Source organism: Hemitrygon akajei, unplaced genomic scaffold (genome assembly GCF_048418815.1).
Source record: "Hemitrygon akajei unplaced genomic scaffold, sHemAka1.3 Scf000187, whole genome shotgun sequence".
Lineage (NCBI taxonomy): Eukaryota > Metazoa > Chordata > Chondrichthyes > Myliobatiformes > Dasyatidae > Hemitrygon > Hemitrygon akajei.
Genome location: NW_027332073.1, coordinates 186,443 through 206,588, shown reverse-complemented (window position 1 = coordinate 206,588; position 20,146 = coordinate 186,443). Strand labels below are relative to the sequence as shown.

At 44.2% G+C, this 20,146-nt stretch overlaps 1 protein-coding gene across 1 annotated transcript; it reads left to right on the top strand.

Moving 5' to 3' along the window:
* Positions 1-9,281: 9,281 nt before the first annotated feature.
* On the top strand, positions 9,282-11,098 carry LOC140724309 (general transcription factor II-I repeat domain-containing protein 2-like). The gene has a single exon (XM_073038762.1). The coding sequence runs from the start codon at positions 9,282-9,284 to the stop codon at positions 11,088-11,090; it is 1,809 nt and encodes a 602-aa protein (XP_072894863.1). The 3' UTR covers positions 11,091-11,098.
* Positions 11,099-20,146: the final 9,048 nt, after the last annotated feature.

Sequence of the window (20,146 nt, the reverse complement as noted above, 5' to 3'; positions counted from 1 at the left end):
ACAAATTAAATTACTTACCATTATTGAAAAAAATTCAAGAAGATCTTGATAAATGGATGATATTACCAATAACATTAGTAGGTAGAGTAAATACCGTAAAAATGAATATATTCCCTAGACTACAATACTTATTTCAATCACTACCAATACAATTACCCCAGAAGTTTTTTCAAGAGTTAAATAAATATGTGAGGAAGTTTCTTTGGAAAGGTAAGATGTCAAGAATATCGTTGGAAAAATTGACATGACAACTTGATCTAGGAGGGTTACAACTTCCAAATTTTAAGAATTATTATAATGCAAATCAACTTGCTCTTTTTTTGAGAAAGATAGACCGGCATGGATTAGAATAGAACTAGATAAAATAGGAGAAAATACACCAGAAGATTTTATATATAAATGGGAATCTAAATGGATACGGGAAAAGAAATAATCTCCTATATTAAAACATTTGATTGACTAATGGAATAAGATAAATGTTGATGATGAGACAAAGAAATCTTTATTAGCAAAGAGATCTTTAATTCAAGATAGACTTATTCCTTTTACAATCGATGATCAACTTTTATATAATTGCTTTCAAAAAGGGATTAGATATATAGGAGATTGTTTTGAAGGAGGTATATTAATGTCATTTGATCAATTAAGGAATAAATATAAAGTATCAAACAACACTCTTTTTTGTTACTTCAAATTAAGGGCTTATTTAAGAGAAAAATTAGGTCAAACAATGTTATTGCCGAAATCTAAATAAAATAGAAACTTTAATTCAAAAAGGAAAAACTAAAAAATTTATTTCTTGTATGTATAGCTTGATTCAAAAACAGGCATTTAAACAAGGAGTCCATAAGTCAAGACAAAAATGGGAAAGTGACTTGAATATTAAAAGTGAAGAAACAACTTTGTCAAGACTATGTTTTGATAGTATGACAAATACAATAAATGTCCGGTTAAGATTAGTGCAATATAATTTGTTACATCAATTATATATTACACCACAAAAAATAAATAAATTAAACCCGAATTTATCTGATCAGTGTTTCCAATGTAATCAAGAAATTGGTACTTTTTTACATTCTACTTGGTCTTGTTCTAAAATTCAACCTTTTTGAACAAATTTAAGAGTTTTATTGGACCAAATTATTGGAACACAACTTCCACATAATCCAATATTATTTTTATTAGGCGATATTGAAGGGATAAAATCGAAACCCAAATTGAATAAATATCAGAAAGAATTTATGAAAATGGAATGGCAGTAGCCAAAAAGGCTATTGCATTTACTTGGAAATCGGATGCATACATAAGTATAGATCGTTGGAAGAATGAAATTTCCAGCTGTATTCCACTTGAAAAAATTACTTATAATCTAAGAGATAAATTTGAAACATTTTTGAACATTTGGCGCCCTTATTTACAAAAGACGGGATTAAATATATAGGTGCTCTGAAGATAAAATATTGGCTATTTGGGGAAAGAAAGAAATATATATACTAAAGTTATTACGAACTCCGTGAAGCATGTGGGGATCTTCCGATATCCAGGCACTCTTTCTTTCTTTCTTTCTTTCTTTCTTTCTTTCTTTCTTTCTTTCTTTCTTTCTTTCTTTCTTTCTTTCTTTCTTTCTTTTTCTATTGGGATGATAGGGGGGAGGGGCTAAGGGGAGGGGGAAGAGTATTTTTTTTCTTCTTTCTGTAATTATCTGAAAACTCAATAAAAAAAAGTTTTTAAAGAAACAGTTATTTTGGCACTAACCTTCGTCAGTTTCCTTCGCCTGCTACCTTGCCTGTAACCTCGCCTGCGTCCTTGCCTGTATCGCCGTCAAGTTCAACCGCCGGAGTGAGACTGGAGCCTCGCCATGCCAAGATATGGAGGTATCTATTACTGAGTTTGGATCTGTCCCTTTGTGTCCCTGTGTTTAGTGTCCGTCAAGGAAAGAGTCCCGGCCTTAGGAGGGTCCTGACTCTGTATAGATCCCCGGCCCTAAGTCCTGTTCCCAAGGAGGGGTCCTGGTTCAGTGTTCTGTGTAGAACCCCGGCTCTCAGACCTGTTCCCAGGGAGGGATAGCGGCTCTGTGACCCTGTACTCCAACACCAAGGCTCTGTGTTCCAAGATCAAGTCAGGGCGCCGTGTTCCAGCCCCGACCAAGTCCGAGCTTCGTGTCCTCATCCAGTTCTGGTGCCTCACTGAGCCCAGGAGAACCTCGCCCAGCCTGGTCCTGGGGATTCCTCGTCCAGCCCTAGCCACGTCCAAGATCCTGGTCTAGTCCAAGCCACGTCCCTGTGATCCCAGTGTTATCTTGTGTCTAGTCTGTTCCTAGTCCCGAGCCCTCGACTGGATCCAGGTTCCGAGCCCGAGTCAAGACCCATGTTCCGGGTCCCTGTCCAGTCTCTGGCTCGGAGTCCTAGTCCAGACATCTAGTTCCAAGTTCCTCATCCAGGTCCCGCTTTCACAGTCTGAGTCCTAGCCCAGGCTCGGTGTGCTTGTCTCGTCCAGGGCCTGTATCCATGTCCAGCGTAATTTCTTCCCCACTTCCCTTGCTTTCTTGACACACCTAGTCCTGTTCCCAGTACTTCAGTGTCTGTGTCTTGCATTTGGATCGGCTATAGGAGCTCCCCCCCCCCCCCCGCTTGCAACATACATAAACCAGCCCGTGGCGTTCCTAACTGTGATTTCCTCAATATAACGGACAATACCGAGAATCTGGAATCTGCAGCGTTCGCGGTTACAGAGCTACTGACTTGTTAAATGATCTTGATATGAGGGTGGAGGTAGAGATAGAATGCTACCTCCCTCCATTGCTGAGGAATGGGAGGAGAGTGAGTTGTTGAGGAAGTTGTGTGTGGAAAGTGGAGAGCGGGTAGCTGCAGATGAAAGTGAGTGTGTGGAGAGATGGTGGGGAAAAGAGAGGAGGAGAAAGAGAGACCATAAGACATGGGAGCAGAATGAGGCCATCTGGCCTATCGAGTCTGCTCCGCCATTTAATCATGACTAAACCTTTTCCCCTCCTCCTCAATCCCAGTTCCCGCTCTTCTCCCCGTAATGTTCATTGCCATGTCTAATCAAGAACTTGTCAATCTCTGCCTTAAACATACCCAATGATCTGGCCACCACCGCTGCATGTAGCAACGAATTCCACACATTCAACATACTTTAGCTTGGGAAATTTTTCCGGATCTGTTTTGAAAGGGCGCCCCTCTATCCTGAGGCTGTGCTCTCTTGTCCTAGACTGTCCCACGATGGAAAACATCCTTTCCACACTCACTCTGCCCAGGCCTTTCGAAAGGTTTCAATGAGATTCCCCCTCATCCTTCTGAATTCCAGCGAGTACAGACTCAGAGCCATGTAACGCTCCTCGTGTGATAACCCTTTCATTCCTGGAATCATCCTTGTGAACCTCCTCTGGACCCTCTCCAATGGCAGCACATCTTTTCCCAGATGACGGGGTCAAAGCTGTTCAAAATACTCAAGGTGAGGCCTCACCAGTGCCTTATAAGGCCTCAGCATCACATCCTTGCTCTTGTATGCTAGACCTCTTGAAATGAATGCTAACATGGCATTTGCCTTCCTCACCACCGACTGAGCCTGTAAGATAACCTTCATGGTGTTTTGCACAAGGACTCCCATCTCCCCCTGCATCTTAGATTCCTGGAATTTCTCCCAGTTTAAAAAATAGTCCGCACATTTGTTTCTGCTACCAAATTGCATGACCGTGCATTTTCCCACATTGTACTTCATTTGCCACTTTCTTCCCCATTCTCCTAAACTAAATCATTCTTCATCCATCCTGTTTCCTCAACACTATTGCCCCTTCACCAACCTTCGCATCATCTGAAAACTTGGCAGCAAAACAATCTATTTCATCATCTAAATCATTTATATAAAGCATAAAAAGAAGCGGTCCCATTACTGACCCCTGCGGAACTAGTGACTGGCAAACAACCAGAAAAGGGTCCTTTTTATTTTAACTCCCTGCGTCCTGCCAATCAGCCAATGCTCTAACCACTTTAGTGAATTTCCTGTAATACCATGGACTCTTCACTTGGTAAGCAGTTCATGTGTGTGCACCTGGTCAAAGGGCTTCTGGGGTTCCAAATGTACAGCATCCAATTCATCACCTTTATCTAATCTACTTGTAATCTCCTTGAGGAATTCCAAAAGAGTCGTCAGGCAGGATTTTCCCTGAAGGAAACCATGCTGACTTTGTATTATCTTGTCCTGTGTCACCAGGTACTGCATCACCTCACTCTTAACAATTGATTCTAACATCTTCCCAACAACTGAGGTCAGGCTAACTGGTCTATAGTTGCCTTTCTGCTGCCTTCCTCCTTTCTTAAAGAGTGGAGTGGCATCTGCAGTTTTCCAGTCCTCCGACACCATGCTGGAGTCTAATGAATTTTGAAAGGTAATTTCTAATGCCAGCAGAATCTCTAACGCTACCTCTTTCAGCACCCCAGGGTGCAGTTCTTCTGGTCACGGTGACTTGTGTACCTTTAGGTCTTTCAGTATTTTGAGCACCTTCTCTCTTGTAATAGTAACTGCACCCACTTCTCTTCCTTCCCACACCACAACATCAGGCGTGTTGTTAGTGTCTTCCACAGTGAAGAATGATGCAAAATACTCAATTAGTTTCATCAGCCATCTCATTGTACCCGGTTATTATTTCTCCTGCCTCGTTTTCTAGCGGTCCTTGATCCACTCCAATTTCTCTTTTATTTTTTAATATACACTTGGGGAAAAACTTTTATATTCTACTTTGATATTATTTCTCAGCTTGCTTTCATATTTCATCTTTTCCCTTCTAATGATTTTAGTTGCTCGCACTCGTGTTGCGATCACATTTTCCAAAGGTTCTTCTACTTTAAGCTCCCTAATCGCCTCCCGTTCATTGTATAGCACCCAATCCAGTACAGCTGATTCCGTAGTAGGCTCAACGACAAACTGTTCTGAAAGGCTATCCCTCGGGCATTCAACAAACTCACTCCCTTGAGATCCATTACTAACTTGATTTTCCCAGTTGACCTTCATGTTAACATGTCCCATGACTGCCATAACATTGCCCTTTTGACTCGCCTTTTCTATTACCTGTTGTAACCTGTGGTCCACCTCCCAGCCACTGTTAGAGGCCTCTATATAACTGCCATCAGCGTCTTTTTACACTTGCTGTTTCTTAACTCAATCCACAAGGATTCAACATCTTCCAGTCCTATGTAACATCTCCCTGCCTTTACCAGTAGAGCCGCACTACCCACTCTGCCTGCCTTCCTATCCCTCTGATATAACATGTAACCTTGGGCATTCAGCTCCCAGCTGCAATCATCCTTCAGCCACGATTCAGTGATGGCCGCATCATCATACCTGGCAATGTATGATGTTGAGAGTGGACAGTCACGGGGGATATAGAGAGGGGGATTTAGAGATGGTTGGACCAAGGGGAGAGAGCTGGAGAGTGAGGAGAGCGAGGTAGAGAGAAAGGGATAGAGGGCTAAAAGAAAGGGAGTGGGAGGTTTTTTTTACGGAGACTGGGATGGAAAGGTGGAATTGGTGGGGGGGGGGGTAGGCGACGTGGTGGGCTACAGAAAGGGGTGAGGATGGATGGGTGTGCAGGATACCGAGGTGGTGGGGGTGAGCTATAGGGGTGGCGAGGAAGGTGAAGTGAGTGAAAATGGCGTCAAGAGAAAGGAGAAGGGGAGACGAGTTTGCAGCGTAAATGAGTGAATGAGTGCAGTGTGGAGGGTGTGGTAAACTGACCGGGTTCATAGAAAGGAGGGTTCAGTGTTTTGGGTGGCGAGGAGAGTGGAGCGATTTGGAAGGGAAGAGGGAGAGGCTGGAAGAAGAGTCCACTGTGAAGGGGAGCGGCAGTGAGGAGTCATGGATGAGTGAGAGGCGGTGCGTCTGGTCAGAATGATTAAACTAACCAGTTATTTATCCACAGTGGCGAATATGTTAGACATGGTTGAGATTGTGGCCCTCGTCTCGGAATCCCACAGCGAAACTTTTACCGCACATGGCCCCGGTTCTGCAACCCGACGCTGGGGTGGAGTAGGGGGTGTTGTGGGGTGAGGCGGGGGTTGGGGGTATTGCGATTTCCACGCACTGCTCCCGATCACTGTGTCGAACTGTAAATCCGTCAGATCATGCCGTCCCATCCATGTACTTAACCAAGTTTCTGTATGTACACCAAGTGAGTGTATATTGGACAGCGAAGGAGGCTATCATATCTTGCAGAGGGATTTGGATCAGCTGGATAAATAGCAAATGGACCTTCGGTAGGAACCAGGAGGCTAGGGTTTACAGATTAAAAGTAGGACACTGATGAGTGTGTACAACAATGGGTTCGGGGAATACAAGGTCACAATGCGTTGGAAATGGCGTCCTATGTGGATAGGGTCGTAAGGAAATGTTTTGACGCATTGGACTTCATGTACGGGGTGCAGGAGATGGGATGTTATGTTGAAGTTGGTGAGGCCTAATGTACAGTATTGTCTGCAGTTTTGGTCACTTAACTGCATGAAATATGTAAATAGGTTTGTAAGAATATATTGAAAATTTACAAGGATGATGCCGCGATTGGAGAACCTACGTTATAAGGAAAGATTGAATAGGTTAAGACTTTATTCCTTGGAATGTAGATTTCCAGGACATTTGATAGAGATTATACAAATTATGAGGCTTACAGGTAGGGTTAATGGAGCGGAGGGATGGGAAGAGAGGGATAGACCGGGGGAAAGGGGAATGAAGGACAAAGGATGTGCAGAGGAGAGTATAGTGGTGGTGAGGGGGGTGCTGACGGAGCGGTGCAGAGCTAGAGGCGAGAGTGTGGGCGGAGAGCGAGGGGGTTGAGAGAGTGCAGAGTGAGTGGAAAGACTGGTGGAGAGAGGGACAGAAATGTGAAGGGTAAGTGGAGATGGAGCACACAGGGGTGATGATGGTTTCACTCATCTTTCCTCCTCTTCTACACTTCGCTTTCCCCACTCTCTTCCCCAATCTCTTCCCATCCCCTCTCCCGCTTTCCATGTCCCCTGTAGAAGATGGTCTTGATTGACGCTAACCAACTCGCACCTTTAAACCTCGCCTCCAGTTGGCACAGAAATCCATTGAAGACACCTTCCCCGGTCTACAGCCTGAAGAGGTCAGTGCATTTCATCACGGGTGGCCATTTTCAATCCGCGGCTCACTCCTTCGCTGATTGTCAATCAGGTCGTCATACCCTCCCTTCGGGCATTTTAACACAGGTGAAAATTTTCAGTGAATGCATCTCTCCCTCCCAGACGACATTCTGACAACAATTTTTTACTGAAGTTCTTCCCTCACTCCCTCCATGGTTCCCATTTTGGATCAGCCCATCACTCTTTCCCGTGTTAAATCATTTGGCCCTTTGGAATAAGCGACATCCCAAGAGGACATCGAAAGCTTCTTTCGAAACGTACAGTCGAAAACAAAGTGCGAGACTGGATGTCGGACGCTGGTAAAAGATGCTGAAGAGATAGTAATGGGAAAGGAAATGGCAGACAAACTGATTGAGTATTTTGCATCAGTCTTCACTGTGACGACACGAGCAATATGGTGGAATTTCCGGGTGTCATGGTTCATGAAGTGTGTGAAGTTACCATCATTAGAGCGAAGGTTGTTGGGGAACTAAAAGGTCTGAAGGAAGATAAGTCACCTGGACCAGATGGTGTAGATCCCAGGATTCTGAAAGAGGTGTCTGAAGAGATTGTGGAAGCATTAGTAATGATCATTCAAGAAGCACTGGGTTCTGGAAAGTTTCCGGAACACTGGAATTTTGCCTGTGTCACACCACTCTTCCAGAAGGGAAAGAGTCAGAAGAAAGGAAATTGTAGGCCAGTTAGGCTGACCTCGGATTGGAAAGGTGTTGGAGTCTATTGTTAAGTAGCTCTGACGGTACTTGGAATCACATGATAAGATAAGCCGTCGTCAGCATGGTTTCCTCAAAGGACAATCTCGACTGATAAATCTGTTGGAATTATCTGAAGATATAACAAGCAGGAGAGGCAAAGGAGAATCGATCGAAACTGTGTACTCGGATTTTCAGAAGGCCTTTGACAAGATTCCATACATAGAACATAGAATAGTACAGCACATTACAGGCCCTTCGGCCCAGAATGTTGTGTCGACCCGGCCTCCCATATAACTCCCCACCTTAAATTCCTCCATATATCTGTCTAGTAGTCTCCTAAACTTCACTTGTGTATCTGCCTGCACCACTGACTCAGGCAGTGCATTCCACGCACCAACCACTCTGAGTAGAAAACCTTCCTCTAATATCTCCCTTGAACATGCCGCACCTTACCTTAAAGCCATGTCCTCTTGTATTAAGCAGTGGTGCACTGGGGTAGAGGCGCTGGCTGTCCACTCTATCTATTCCTCTTAATATCTTGTACACCTCTGGCATGTCTCCTCTCATCCTCCTTCTCTCCAAAGAGTAAAGCCCTGGCTCCCTTAATCTCTAATCATCATCCATACTCTCTAAACCGGGCAGCATCCTGGTAAACCTCCTCTGTACTCTTTCGAATGCTTCCATATCCTTCCTATAGTGAGGCTGCTTAACAAGTTACGAACTCGTGGTATTACAGGAAAGATTCTGGCATAGATAAATCAGTGGCTGATTGGCAGGCGGCAAAGAGCGGGAATAAATCGAGCCTGTTCTGGTTAGCTGGCAATGGCCAGTGGTGTTCTACAGAGACATGTGCTGGGACTGCTTCATTTTGCGTTGTACGCCAGAATTTGGATGATGTAACTGATTACCTTGTTGAAAATTTTCAGGTGAGGTGAAGAAGGGTGGCGGGACAGGTAGTTTTGAGGAAGTTGAGGAGGTACAGGGAGACAGCCAGATTAGGAGAATGGACAACGAAGTGGCTGTTGGAATACAGCATATATGTCAAACTCAAGGCCCGCGGGCCAAATCCGGCCCGCGGTGGAATTATCTTTGGCCCGCGAAATAATATCTAATTACTATTAAAGCTGGCCCCAGTAATCGAAGCGCCTATGGCGTATGATATGGCTAATGCTGAGTTTATTCAGGTACCAGGTTTTCAGGGTTTTTAGTGTTTATTCGGTTTCCCTGGTTTATTTCCTGAATATCATTAATGATTTTTTTTCTATTAGAGCTGGCCCGCCGGTATATTGCATGCACCACTAATACTACAAATCCCACAATGCACTGCCAGTGAATTGCTCAAGCTTGCCTTACTCTCTCATCAGCATCCTTATGGCGCTAGTCACGTGTGGTCAACTTTCAGCTATCCCTCACCCCAAAAATGGCTGAACGAAAGGTGGACTTTGAAAACAGGGGTTTTCAAGGCAGGTGGGAGGCAGAGTATATGTTCGCAGATATAAAGGGCAAACCTGTTTGTCTTTTGTGTGGAGACGGTGTGGCTGTAATTAAAGAATATAACGTACGACGACACTATGAAACGAAACACCACGACAAATACAAGCATCTGGACAAGAAACAGAAGCTCCAGAAGGTAGAAGAGTTGAAAAGAAGTCTGGCGTCACAGCAGGCTATGTTCACTAAAGCCAAAACACAAAGTGAGGCTGCTGTAAAGGCTAGTTTTATTGTGGCAGCAGAGATCGCTAAATCAGCCCGGCCCATTACCGAGGGAGAATTTGTTAAAAACTGCATGATGAAAGTTTGCGACGTCGTGTGCCCAGATAAAAGGCAAGCATTTTCAAATGTGAGCCTGAGCAGAAACACCGTTGCTGACCGTGTACGTGAGCTTGCCACCAATCTACAACAACAGCTGGTGGGGAAGGGAAGAGATTTCATCGCATATTCCCTTGCTGTGGATGAGAGCAGGGACACTTCTGATACTGCCCAATTGTCAATTTTTATTCGTGGAGTGGACTCAAGTCTGTGTGTAACAGAGGAACTTTTGGGATTAAGATCAATGCATGGCACAACTACTGGAAAAGATCTCTTTGAAGAGGTATCCAGATGTGTAAATATAATGAGGCTGCCTTGGGATAAACTTGTGGGACTGACGACAGATGGAGTGCCCGCGATGTGCGGTCAAAAGAGTGGATTGGTGGGCAGGATCCGGGAGAAGATGCGGGAGGTAAATGGCGCAGGTGAGCTGACAGCTTATTATTGCATCATACACCAGGAGTCGTTGTGTGGCAAAGCCTTGAAAATGGAACATATAATGAGCACCATAAGACGAGCAGTTAACTTCATAAGAGCCAAAGGTTTGAATCACCGCGAGTTCAAGACGTTTCTGGAGGAGTTGGATTCAGAATATAATGATTTGCCCTATCACACAGAGGTGCGATGGTTAAGCCAAGGAAAAGTGCTGAAAAGATGTTTCGGGTTGCGTGAGGAGATCTGTCAGTTCATGGAAAGCAAAGGGAAAGACACAACAGAGCTCCGGGGTAAAAAGTTGCTTTGTGAAATGGCGTTTCTGTGTGACATCACAAGCCATCTCAATGCGCTCAACCTGCAGCTTCAGGGGCGGGGTCGTGTGATCACAGACATGTACGCTGCAGTGAGGGCTTTTAAAACCAAGCTGCGCCTGTGGGAGACGCAGATGCAGCAGGAAAACTTGAGCCATTTTCCGTGTTGCCAAGCTATGAAAGAGCAGGTTTCTACCGCAGTGTTCCCACGTGCAAAGTTTGCTGAAAAACTTAGCATACTTGGTGCCGACTTCACACGGCGATTTGCCGACTTTGAAGCCCAAAAAAGCAGGTTTGAACTGCTCAGTAATCCAATTGCAGCTGACGTGGAAAGCGCACCAACCAACATACAAATGGAGCTGATTGAACTCCAATGTAGTGACATACTCAAGGCAAAGTATGACTCGGTGGGCGCTGCACAGTTTCTACGTTTCATTCCTGACACAATGACCCAGCTGCGTACTCAAGCTGCTCAAATGCTCTCTATGTTTGGCAGCACATATCTGTGTGAACAACTGTTCTCTTCGATGAAGATAAACACAACATCACACAGGAGTCGTCTTTCTGATGAACACCTTCACTCAATTCTGAGGATTTCCTCAGCTCAGAGCCTGACTCCAAACATTGATGAACTTGCATCCAAGATGAGATGCCAAGTATCTGGCTTAGACTAGTGTGAATCACAGAGTGTTGGCCTGTGGAAAAATGTTTACATTAGAAATTACTCCGGAAAAGCTGCAGATAAAGCCATAATAAATAAATGCAACTGATTTATTTATTTATTTATTTAATGTTCAATGTTGTTTTTGTAGGCAATAACCCAAGCTTTGTTAGTTCCAGGTTAATATGTGTAATAAATTCATTTCAATAAGTTTTGCAATAAACGCTGAACCAGTCCGGCCCTCGACTTGTACCGATTTTTTAAATTTTGGCCCACTGTGTATTTGAGTTTGACACCCCTGGTATAGAGATTTGTCACAGATTACAACAGGACAGTGACAGGACGCAGAGCATCGCCGGAAAGTTACAGATGGATTTCAACCCGGAAAGGCACGAAGTGATTCTCTTTGGGAGAATGGATTTGAAGGTAGAGGTATTACTTGCTCGAGTCAACCGAGGGCCGCACATTAGTACGAGGTTCCACAATGGAATCAGAGTGGTGAGACTTTCTCCAATATGCCGAGGGCCGCTCATCGGTACGAGAACCACAATCGGCACGGAGCGGTGCACTGCAGGAGCAGAAGGAAGTGTGATTGACAGGTGAGCTTGAACACATCCGCTGTTCTGAACATACTCATAGTGGCGATTGCCTTATGGAAACAGTTGAGTGAACTTGGCCTTTTCTCCTTGGAGAGACGGAAGATGAGAGGTGACCTGATAGAGTTGTATAAGATGATGAGAGGCATTGATCGTGTGGATAGTCAGAGGCTTTTTCCCATGGTTGAAATGGTTGCCAGAGAGGGCAGAAGGATTAAGGTGCTTGGGAGTAGGTACAGATGAGATGTCGGGGGTATGTCTTCCTCGCAGAGAGTGGTGAGTGCGTGGAATGGGCTGCCAGCAACGGTGCTGGAGGTGGATACGATAGGGTCTTTTAAGAGACTTTTTGATAGGTACATGGCGCTTAGAAAAATAGAGAGCTATGTGTAACGCTAGTGATTGCTTAGGTAGGGGCATGTTCGGCACAACTTTGTGGGCCGAAAGGCCTATATTGTGCTGTAGGTTTTCTATGTTTCTACGTTCGTATGAACGACAATATACCTGAAAGCAAATCAGGAGAAAAACAGACAACCTCGTGGCAAATAATATCCTGAAAACCTGCTTGTTACTTTTGTTCAAACATAGAATGAATGGCGAAATACTGGTAGAATTGCAGCTGGTTTGAGAATATCTTTAAAGTTAAACAGACTGCATCGCAGGTCACGGGTATGGGGTGTTCAAGTCATTCACTGGAAGAGGTCAGGGTCCCGCCAAACACCCCATGCTTGCGCTGGAAAACATTGTTCTTCAAACTGCCCACAGACCTCGCTAATCTCCCGAGGACACGTTCCCTTTTTGATCACAGGTCTCTGGAATATCGCTGTGGATCTTCTAAATTGTTTGGAGGAATGTAAGTGCAGTGTATTTTATTGTAACACATGTCAGCTGTCATATCTATTCCATCACTCACACCGCCCGGAATGACTGGAACGAACGGACGAAAAGAATGAATGAATATTCCCCCTTAATAAAGAAGTGCTCTCCATTTCACCCGCCAGAACAAACTCCTTCCCTCAATTTCAGAAGCGAATGTGCTCCGTCAAATGTTACAAGATAAATCGACTTCAATATGCATGCCGACACTAAAAGCAACACAGATATAAAAATATCCAATTTTAATTGCTAAAGCCAGGTATCATGGAAAATAGCATGGAAAATTCACATCATACTTTGTTTTAAAATAAATAGATTGCAATATCCCTTGAGGAGTCAAATTAATGACACGGGAACAGTGAGTGAAAATAGTTTAACGTAATTGTTTGTGCAATTGGTTGTCACTAATGTCCCTGACGTGACAACCACGCTAATTGCCTCAGTGGAATTGCTCTCTGCTCCATAAAAGTCTGCTAAACCGATCACCAGTCCGTCTGAGCAGCTGAAACGCTCCGCACAACTGAACACTGCTTCTGACGGAATATGGGATATGCGGCGATTTACTACATTGCGGCCATTTTCTATCCCACACTTGTAGCGGTTGGTGTCCCCGGTAAGATGCCGGAGCTGGTTACTTTATGTATGGTGCCATCGTTACTCTGCTGCGGTATCCGCACTGTTACTGAGCACAGATGCTACCGTCGACTGAAACGTGTTTCCGGAATGGAGGATTCAGGCATCTAATGGTTTTATTTCCATTTTCAGTACGATGATGGCAGTGTTTTCTTCTTTTGTCAATTAAGTTGGTGTCGATATTGTCGTTGTTTTATAATTTCACCTCGCTAGGCTTTCTGAAGTGATGCTGGTCTCTGCTTTTCTAGGTCCGATTCTCTATCAGTGCAGAAACTTCGATTTTATAACAACGTGGCTGTTTATTTAAATGACGGCCCAGTCTATTTTCAACACATAGGTCTGTTCTTCTATGTCAGTAAATGAGAACTCGTGATGTATATCTCATTGACTCCACTGCAAACAATCCCTTCAGCTATTTCGCCTCTAATAATGGAAACGGTGTTGTTTACAGGAGCGATCGACCGCTCACCGGTACGTGAGTCGTGGATCTCGGATGCCTCGCTCTAAACTGTGGGAATATCGCCAATCCACTGGCACTCACATCCGTCATTGTCCTCCAGCCGGAGTGCAGCGACCGAGACCGCACACACTGGATTCCCGCTTTCCACTTCCAAACAAACCATACCCTGCATAGCATCTGTAGAATGTGGGTATTCAGGGAGCTGACCAAATTTCTATTTTGTTTCCAAATTTCTTGCAGTTAACTTAACGGCGATTGTGATCCTATCTCGGGGAAAATGCGGACTCTCCAAATGCATCACCCGTTACCTGGTTGGAATGGCAACAGCGGATCTGATGGCGGTTGTCATTGTCGCTTTAGTGGAACAGACCAACAATATCTACATTTATTCCAGATCCCTGCTCATCACTCCGGTATGCGCTCTGACACTTATATTTCGGACTGTAACGACGGACTGTTCTGTTTGGTTTACGGTCAGTTTTACCTTCGATCGCTTCATCGCAATATGTTGCCGAAGGCTGCGTGAGCGATACTGCACCGAGAGAACAGCAATGGTGGTTATCGTGATCGTAGTTATAGTGAGCTGCGGGAGATGTGCCCCGGTTTACTTTGCCCTTGAACCTTACGTCATCATTGACAACATGCCATGGCGGTGCACCACCACATATGAATACGCTACTTCACCTGTGTGGAAAGGGTACCAATTACTGGACAGTATCTTAACACCATTGCTACCCATCGGCTTAATCCTGGTATTTAACGGGTTAACCGTAAGACATATCGTTGTGGCAAATAGAGTCCGCAGAAGGCTTCGGCACAGCAGCGACAATCAGAAAGATGCCGAGGTGGAAAACCGCAGAAAATCGATTGTTTTGTTGTTTTCTATATCAGCTAATTTCATATTATTTTGGATGCCCTATTTAGCCCATTCCCTGAAATGGCAAGTTCAAAACTATTTTTTCGAGGACAGATATTTGAGTTCCCCAGTATACATCCTGCAGCAATTTGGGTTCATGTTGCAAGTACTCAGCATGTGTACCAATACTTGTATCTATACACTGACACAGAGGAAATTCAGAGAAGAGCTGAGGAATGGAATGACGTATGTGTTTACATTAAATGGCCATTTGTGTAGATAACACCCGTGTCTAATGGTAAGTGGCGGAGTTTTCAAATAAAGCCGTTTTACAATGAACAGGTTTGGCAAATATATCATAAATTTAAACATTCATGTGCCTGGTCATCCGGGATTTTCAGAATTGGCGGAAGATTGCTGACTTCATACAGTTCAGGTCGGTAGCAATACAATCGCTCATTGCTGCTGGCGTGATTGTCACTTTGGTTGAAGTTTGTTCCAAACAATCACAGACACTCGACTGTCACAAGGGCAGGAATGGCTTCAGGGCGTTCCCGGGTTTTAGATTTTTCAAAATGGACAGGGTCGGGTAACAGAGTGTAAAGTGAGTGTGATGGGAAACCAGGGATAGTATCGCAGCTGCAGAAAGGGAGGACAACGTGGAGCGTTCGTTTGTTAATAGTCTGTGAGACCAACACAGAAACATGAAGGGCGCGAACACCCTGTATGGAGTATTCTGTATACCCGCCCACCAGTTTAATAAAGAGACTCCAACGGGAACAGTGAGGAACCGATCGGGAGCGGAACTTGGACATGTACCATGTTATTTGCATCTCCACCAGGGTAAAAGGTTTAGGTATGGCATAATTTCTCAGTTGTGTCCAGGAAGAAATGTCACTATATGAAGAAAGGCAGAGTGGTGAACAGTCCAGACCGGATCTAATATTAGAAAAGGGAACGGATCAGGTGACAGATCTCTCGGTGGGTCAGCGTTTCAGAACGATAGGGCAGAACTTCCAACATTTACCTTGCAAAATGTTAGAACCAGGGAGCATGGGATGTATTTAACTGGGGTTCTGCGAATTATGGTGCTAACTGGCAGGAACTTGGGAACGTACATTGGGAAATGATGTACTCAGGGAAATGCGCCACAGATATGTGGAGATTGTTTAGGGAGCACTGACACGGGGTTTAGTATAGGCTTGTCTCAGTCAGGCAGGGAACGAATGACAGTGTAAAGTAACCCTGAGTGACAAGAAAATTGGAGCGGGTCAAGAGGAAGAAAGAAAGATACTTAAGATTTTGGAAGAAAGGCTCAGGTAGGGACATGGATAGTCACAATGTAGACAGGAAAGAATTTAACAATGGGCTTAGAAGACTTAGAAGGAGACTTGAGAAGTCCTTGGCGAATTGCACTGTGAAGAACAGGAGGAGACTGGAGAGAGTTTGGGCAGATCAGAGGTAAAAGAGGAAACCTTGTGTCTGGAGTCCAAGGAGGCGGTGAAGCTGCTCACTGAATACATTGATCACTATGAACACCGCGTAAAATGGCAGATATGCTCGAACATGCCGACGTTGAGAAAGAGGATGCGCTGGAAACTTTGAAAACATTATGATAGATGATTGCCCGGTGCCGAAAGGGATATAATCCAGGTAATAGATGATTCTCCGATACCGGAAGAGATATAGTCCAGGTGATTTCGGAACGCGAGAGAAGAGATTACTGAGCTTTTATACAGGATATTTGGGTCTTCACTGGCTACGGAAGAAGAACTAGAAGACTGGAGTGTGGCAAATGTTATTCCTTTGTTGACGAAAGATAATAGGGATACTCCTTTGAATTATAGACCAGGGAGTCTTCCGTCAGTAATAGGTACACTATTGGAGAAGATTATTGTAGACGGAACTTATGAGCGTTTGGAGAAACGTAATCTGGTTAAGGAGATTCAACAAGTGTTTTTTAGGGGCATGTTGTACTTTATTAGCTAGATTTAATTATTTGTAACAGTGAAAAACAAACAGAAGTATCAGAACGGTCGATGTGGGTGCATTAATTTTGGTCAGGCGTTTCTCCATAATAGACTCATTCAGAAAGTCAGGAGGCATGGGATCGAGGGAAACCTGGCTGTGTTGATTCAGAAGTGTCTTCCTAACAGAAGATAGATGATGTAGTAGATAGAGTGAATTCTGGATGGAAGACAGCGGGCAGCCATTTTCCGCACCGAGGATCGAAATTTCGGCACACGTTACTACGATATTTGGAGTCTGCATTTCCGAGAAGCAGGGCTGAGGGAAATAACCGATTTAATCTGATCACGCAGCAGCAGCTGGATAATTTATGGTATTAGGGCTGATGACGTAAGCAAATCTCTGAGCTGTTGACTGCACAGCCACGTTATCTAAACTGACCTGCCATTTACATATTATAGGACAGATGCTACAATGAACGCAAAGCAATCTTTTCCAATGGCTCCCTGCAACTTAAAACCAGCATTTCAAAGTGTTCAGCAGCAGCTTTTGCTGCTCATTAAAATCACCATCCTTCCAAACTGCCAATCCCAAATTCCCAATTCAAGTACACAGCAGTTTATCCCAATACTAGTTTACTTTTGAATCGTGGTTTTATCATATCAGGTGTAGATGCGCTCATATATCGATCTATTTAACCCTGAATCCACATGGCCGGTATGAAATCCGTGTCTCCCTCTGAAATCAATAATAAATGACACATACGAAACGACACAAACTGAAAACGCAGCGAGAGCAAAGCGAATATCCGGGCTCACACTTGTCTTCCTTCAAAACCGTCGCAGGCAATTGGAGAATACAGAACAAACAACTTCCAAAGCAAAAGGCCTCAACACGTATTCGAAAGAACTTAGGAGAGTGAGATGTGGGGAGCTGAGGCTCACATACACTAACACTTCATAGAACTTCGGAAAGATACGCAGCCTTCGAATTTCGCATCAGTTCCTGGAAATAATTTCCCGCAAGGTGCGCAATTTTTTTGTCACATGTATTGTGAAAAAGAAGATGAATTCAATCATCCCCCAACACAAACTAAAGAACACACGAATCACATAAAGCCATTTATGGCCGTAATCTTCCGCTCTCTCTTTCAATTGCACTCACTTATGTCCGATCCGTATGCTATAATATAAATCCGCAATGCATTCATATTTGCAAAATATCGCAGAAAATGGCATGCCCTGATTTGTTCAACAGTTAACAATATCTGTAATACCAACCATACAACATTTAATAAAGCCTTTCGACTTCAAGACAAAGAGACGCAGAAAGTAATGTATTGTATTCAATTAGTATTCGACACAATTGAAATATGACGTCTCCACAACTCCAAGCACCCAACGACTGCCAAGATTTCCCACCTCCAATTTCTTTAAGGATAGGATTCGGATGAATTGACCGCTTTGTTGTATAGTATAGTATAGCATAGCATAGTAAAGTATAGTATAGTATCGGGACGAATGATCCCCATTACCACAGCCGAAGCAACAAATTTATTCACTGTACCGGGACCACTGTCATACCCACCTCCAGCCCGGAACTACTGTCTTTACTGAAAGAGTGAAGGTAAATTCCTGTAGGGTGATACTCCCTTTATCATCTCACATCTGCACTTCCATCTCCTCACGCTGTAACCATCCATTTACTACCTGGTAATTTTACTCAAGTCTCCATGCTTCAGTGTGTGCAAGGACAGAGGGATCGAACAGTATCAACGACTTTCTAGATTGGTCGGTGCTGGAAAACACTAACGTTGTAACCCGGACATGCAGTCAGTCAGGTATAGGGAACAACTGCACAGAAACAGGGTCTCCAGACCGTCAGGTCTGTGAAGAATTATTTACACTGCCTAAAGTATAGATAGATAAAGTATCTATCTATCTATCTACTCCCATCGACCTGCACCCGGACCGTGGCTATCCATGTCCCTCTAATCCATGTACTCATCCAATCACCTCTTAAACGTTGAAATCGGAATCTTAATAACCACTTGCGTTGGCAGCACTGTCTGCACTCTGACCACCCTCTGGGTGAAGAAGTTTCCCCTCATGATTCCCTTAAACATTTCACATTTCACCATTCACCCATGATCTCCAGTTGTATTCTTGCCCGACATCAGTGGAGAAATCCTGCTTTCATTTACACTCTCTATACGCCTCATAATGTTGTATACCTCTATCAAATCTCCACTCAGTCCCCTACCCGCTCGGGAATAAAGTGCTAACATATGTAATCTTTCCTTCTAATTCAAAACGTCCAGTCTCGACAATAGCCGGTAGTTGAGCAATTCCGTACACATCCCCCCCCCCCAAATTAGGCCTCAATAAAATTGTAAATAGCATCAACATAACATCCCAACTCCTGTACACAGTACTTTGCTCTATGAAGGACAACGTGCGAAAAGCTGTTTTCACGACCCTGTCTAACTGTGCCGCAACTTTCATTGAATTATGGACCTGAATTTCCAGATTCGTTTGTTCTATCATACTCCTCGGTGCCCTATTTCTCATTGTGTCAGACCAACCCTGGCTGGTCCTCCCAAAGTGCAACATCTAACACTTGTCTGCGTTAAACCAGATCCGCTTTTTTCAGCCCATTATTCCAGCTGGTCCAGATCCCGTTTCCGGTACCATGTTCTGGGACTCTTCCTCGCCGTCAACTACACAGGTAATGCTGCTGTCATCGGCAGTTTGCTGATCCAGTTAACGACATCATTATCCAGATCGTTAATATAGATGACAAACAACAAACAACGATGACAGCAACGATCCGTGCGGCACTCCACTCGTCACAGGTCCCCAATCAGAGAGACAACCATCCATTACCACACTCTAGCTTCCCCAACGTAGCCAATGGCGACTGCAATGTAATAGTTCATCATGGAAGCCAAGCGACTGAACTTTCTCGAACATCCTCCCCTACGGAACCTTGAGAAATTCCTTGCTGAAGTCCCTGTAGACGGCATCCACTGTCTTGCCTTCCACACCATTCCTGGTAACTACCTCGTAAAGCTCTGTGAGATGGGTTAGACATGGCCTAATACGCACTGGCCCATACTGACTATCGCTAATGTTTCTGTTTGTCCGGATACTTCCCTTCATACCCCATGACCGGCGTAGTCTGAACACCGAGGGCAATTCATTACTTATAATACTTGGCGAGTTCCTTCCGAGCAAAGATATCGAGATCATCCAGCGGTCGGTACTGATATTTGTGCCGTATTGTTTTCTAAATTCTCCTGCAGTATTATCAGACGCATTGAGAGTAGTCTGGAAAAGGAAGGCGTCATAGCTTTAAATGATTAATAGACTTACTTAACTATAGCAAGACACGGTACGCTTTATTGCTCTGATTAGATTGTCCGAGAGTCAAGAATCAGTTCAGAGTGCACGCCCTTCACATAACAAATGGCGATTTGTTTGAGAATGGCCTCAGGTTTATCAGATCATTACCTGAAGCTTCCTGTGTCCACATTCAGTTCCTCTGATTAAATTATTCCAGTGCAAGAATCAGTTCATTATCCACAAAATGGGGGGAAACAGAGAGAGCTGGTTTGTCTGCTTCCCCAGTCCTTGATCAGACTGAAGTTTCTTCTGGCCAACAGTGTTTTATGAGCCATTCAA

What these genes read in the sequence shown, in the direction of transcription:
- LOC140724309 (XM_073038762.1), top strand. Translation starts at nt 9,282, where the DNA reads ATGGCTGAACGAAAGGTGGACTTTGAAAACAGGGGTTTTCAAGGCAGG.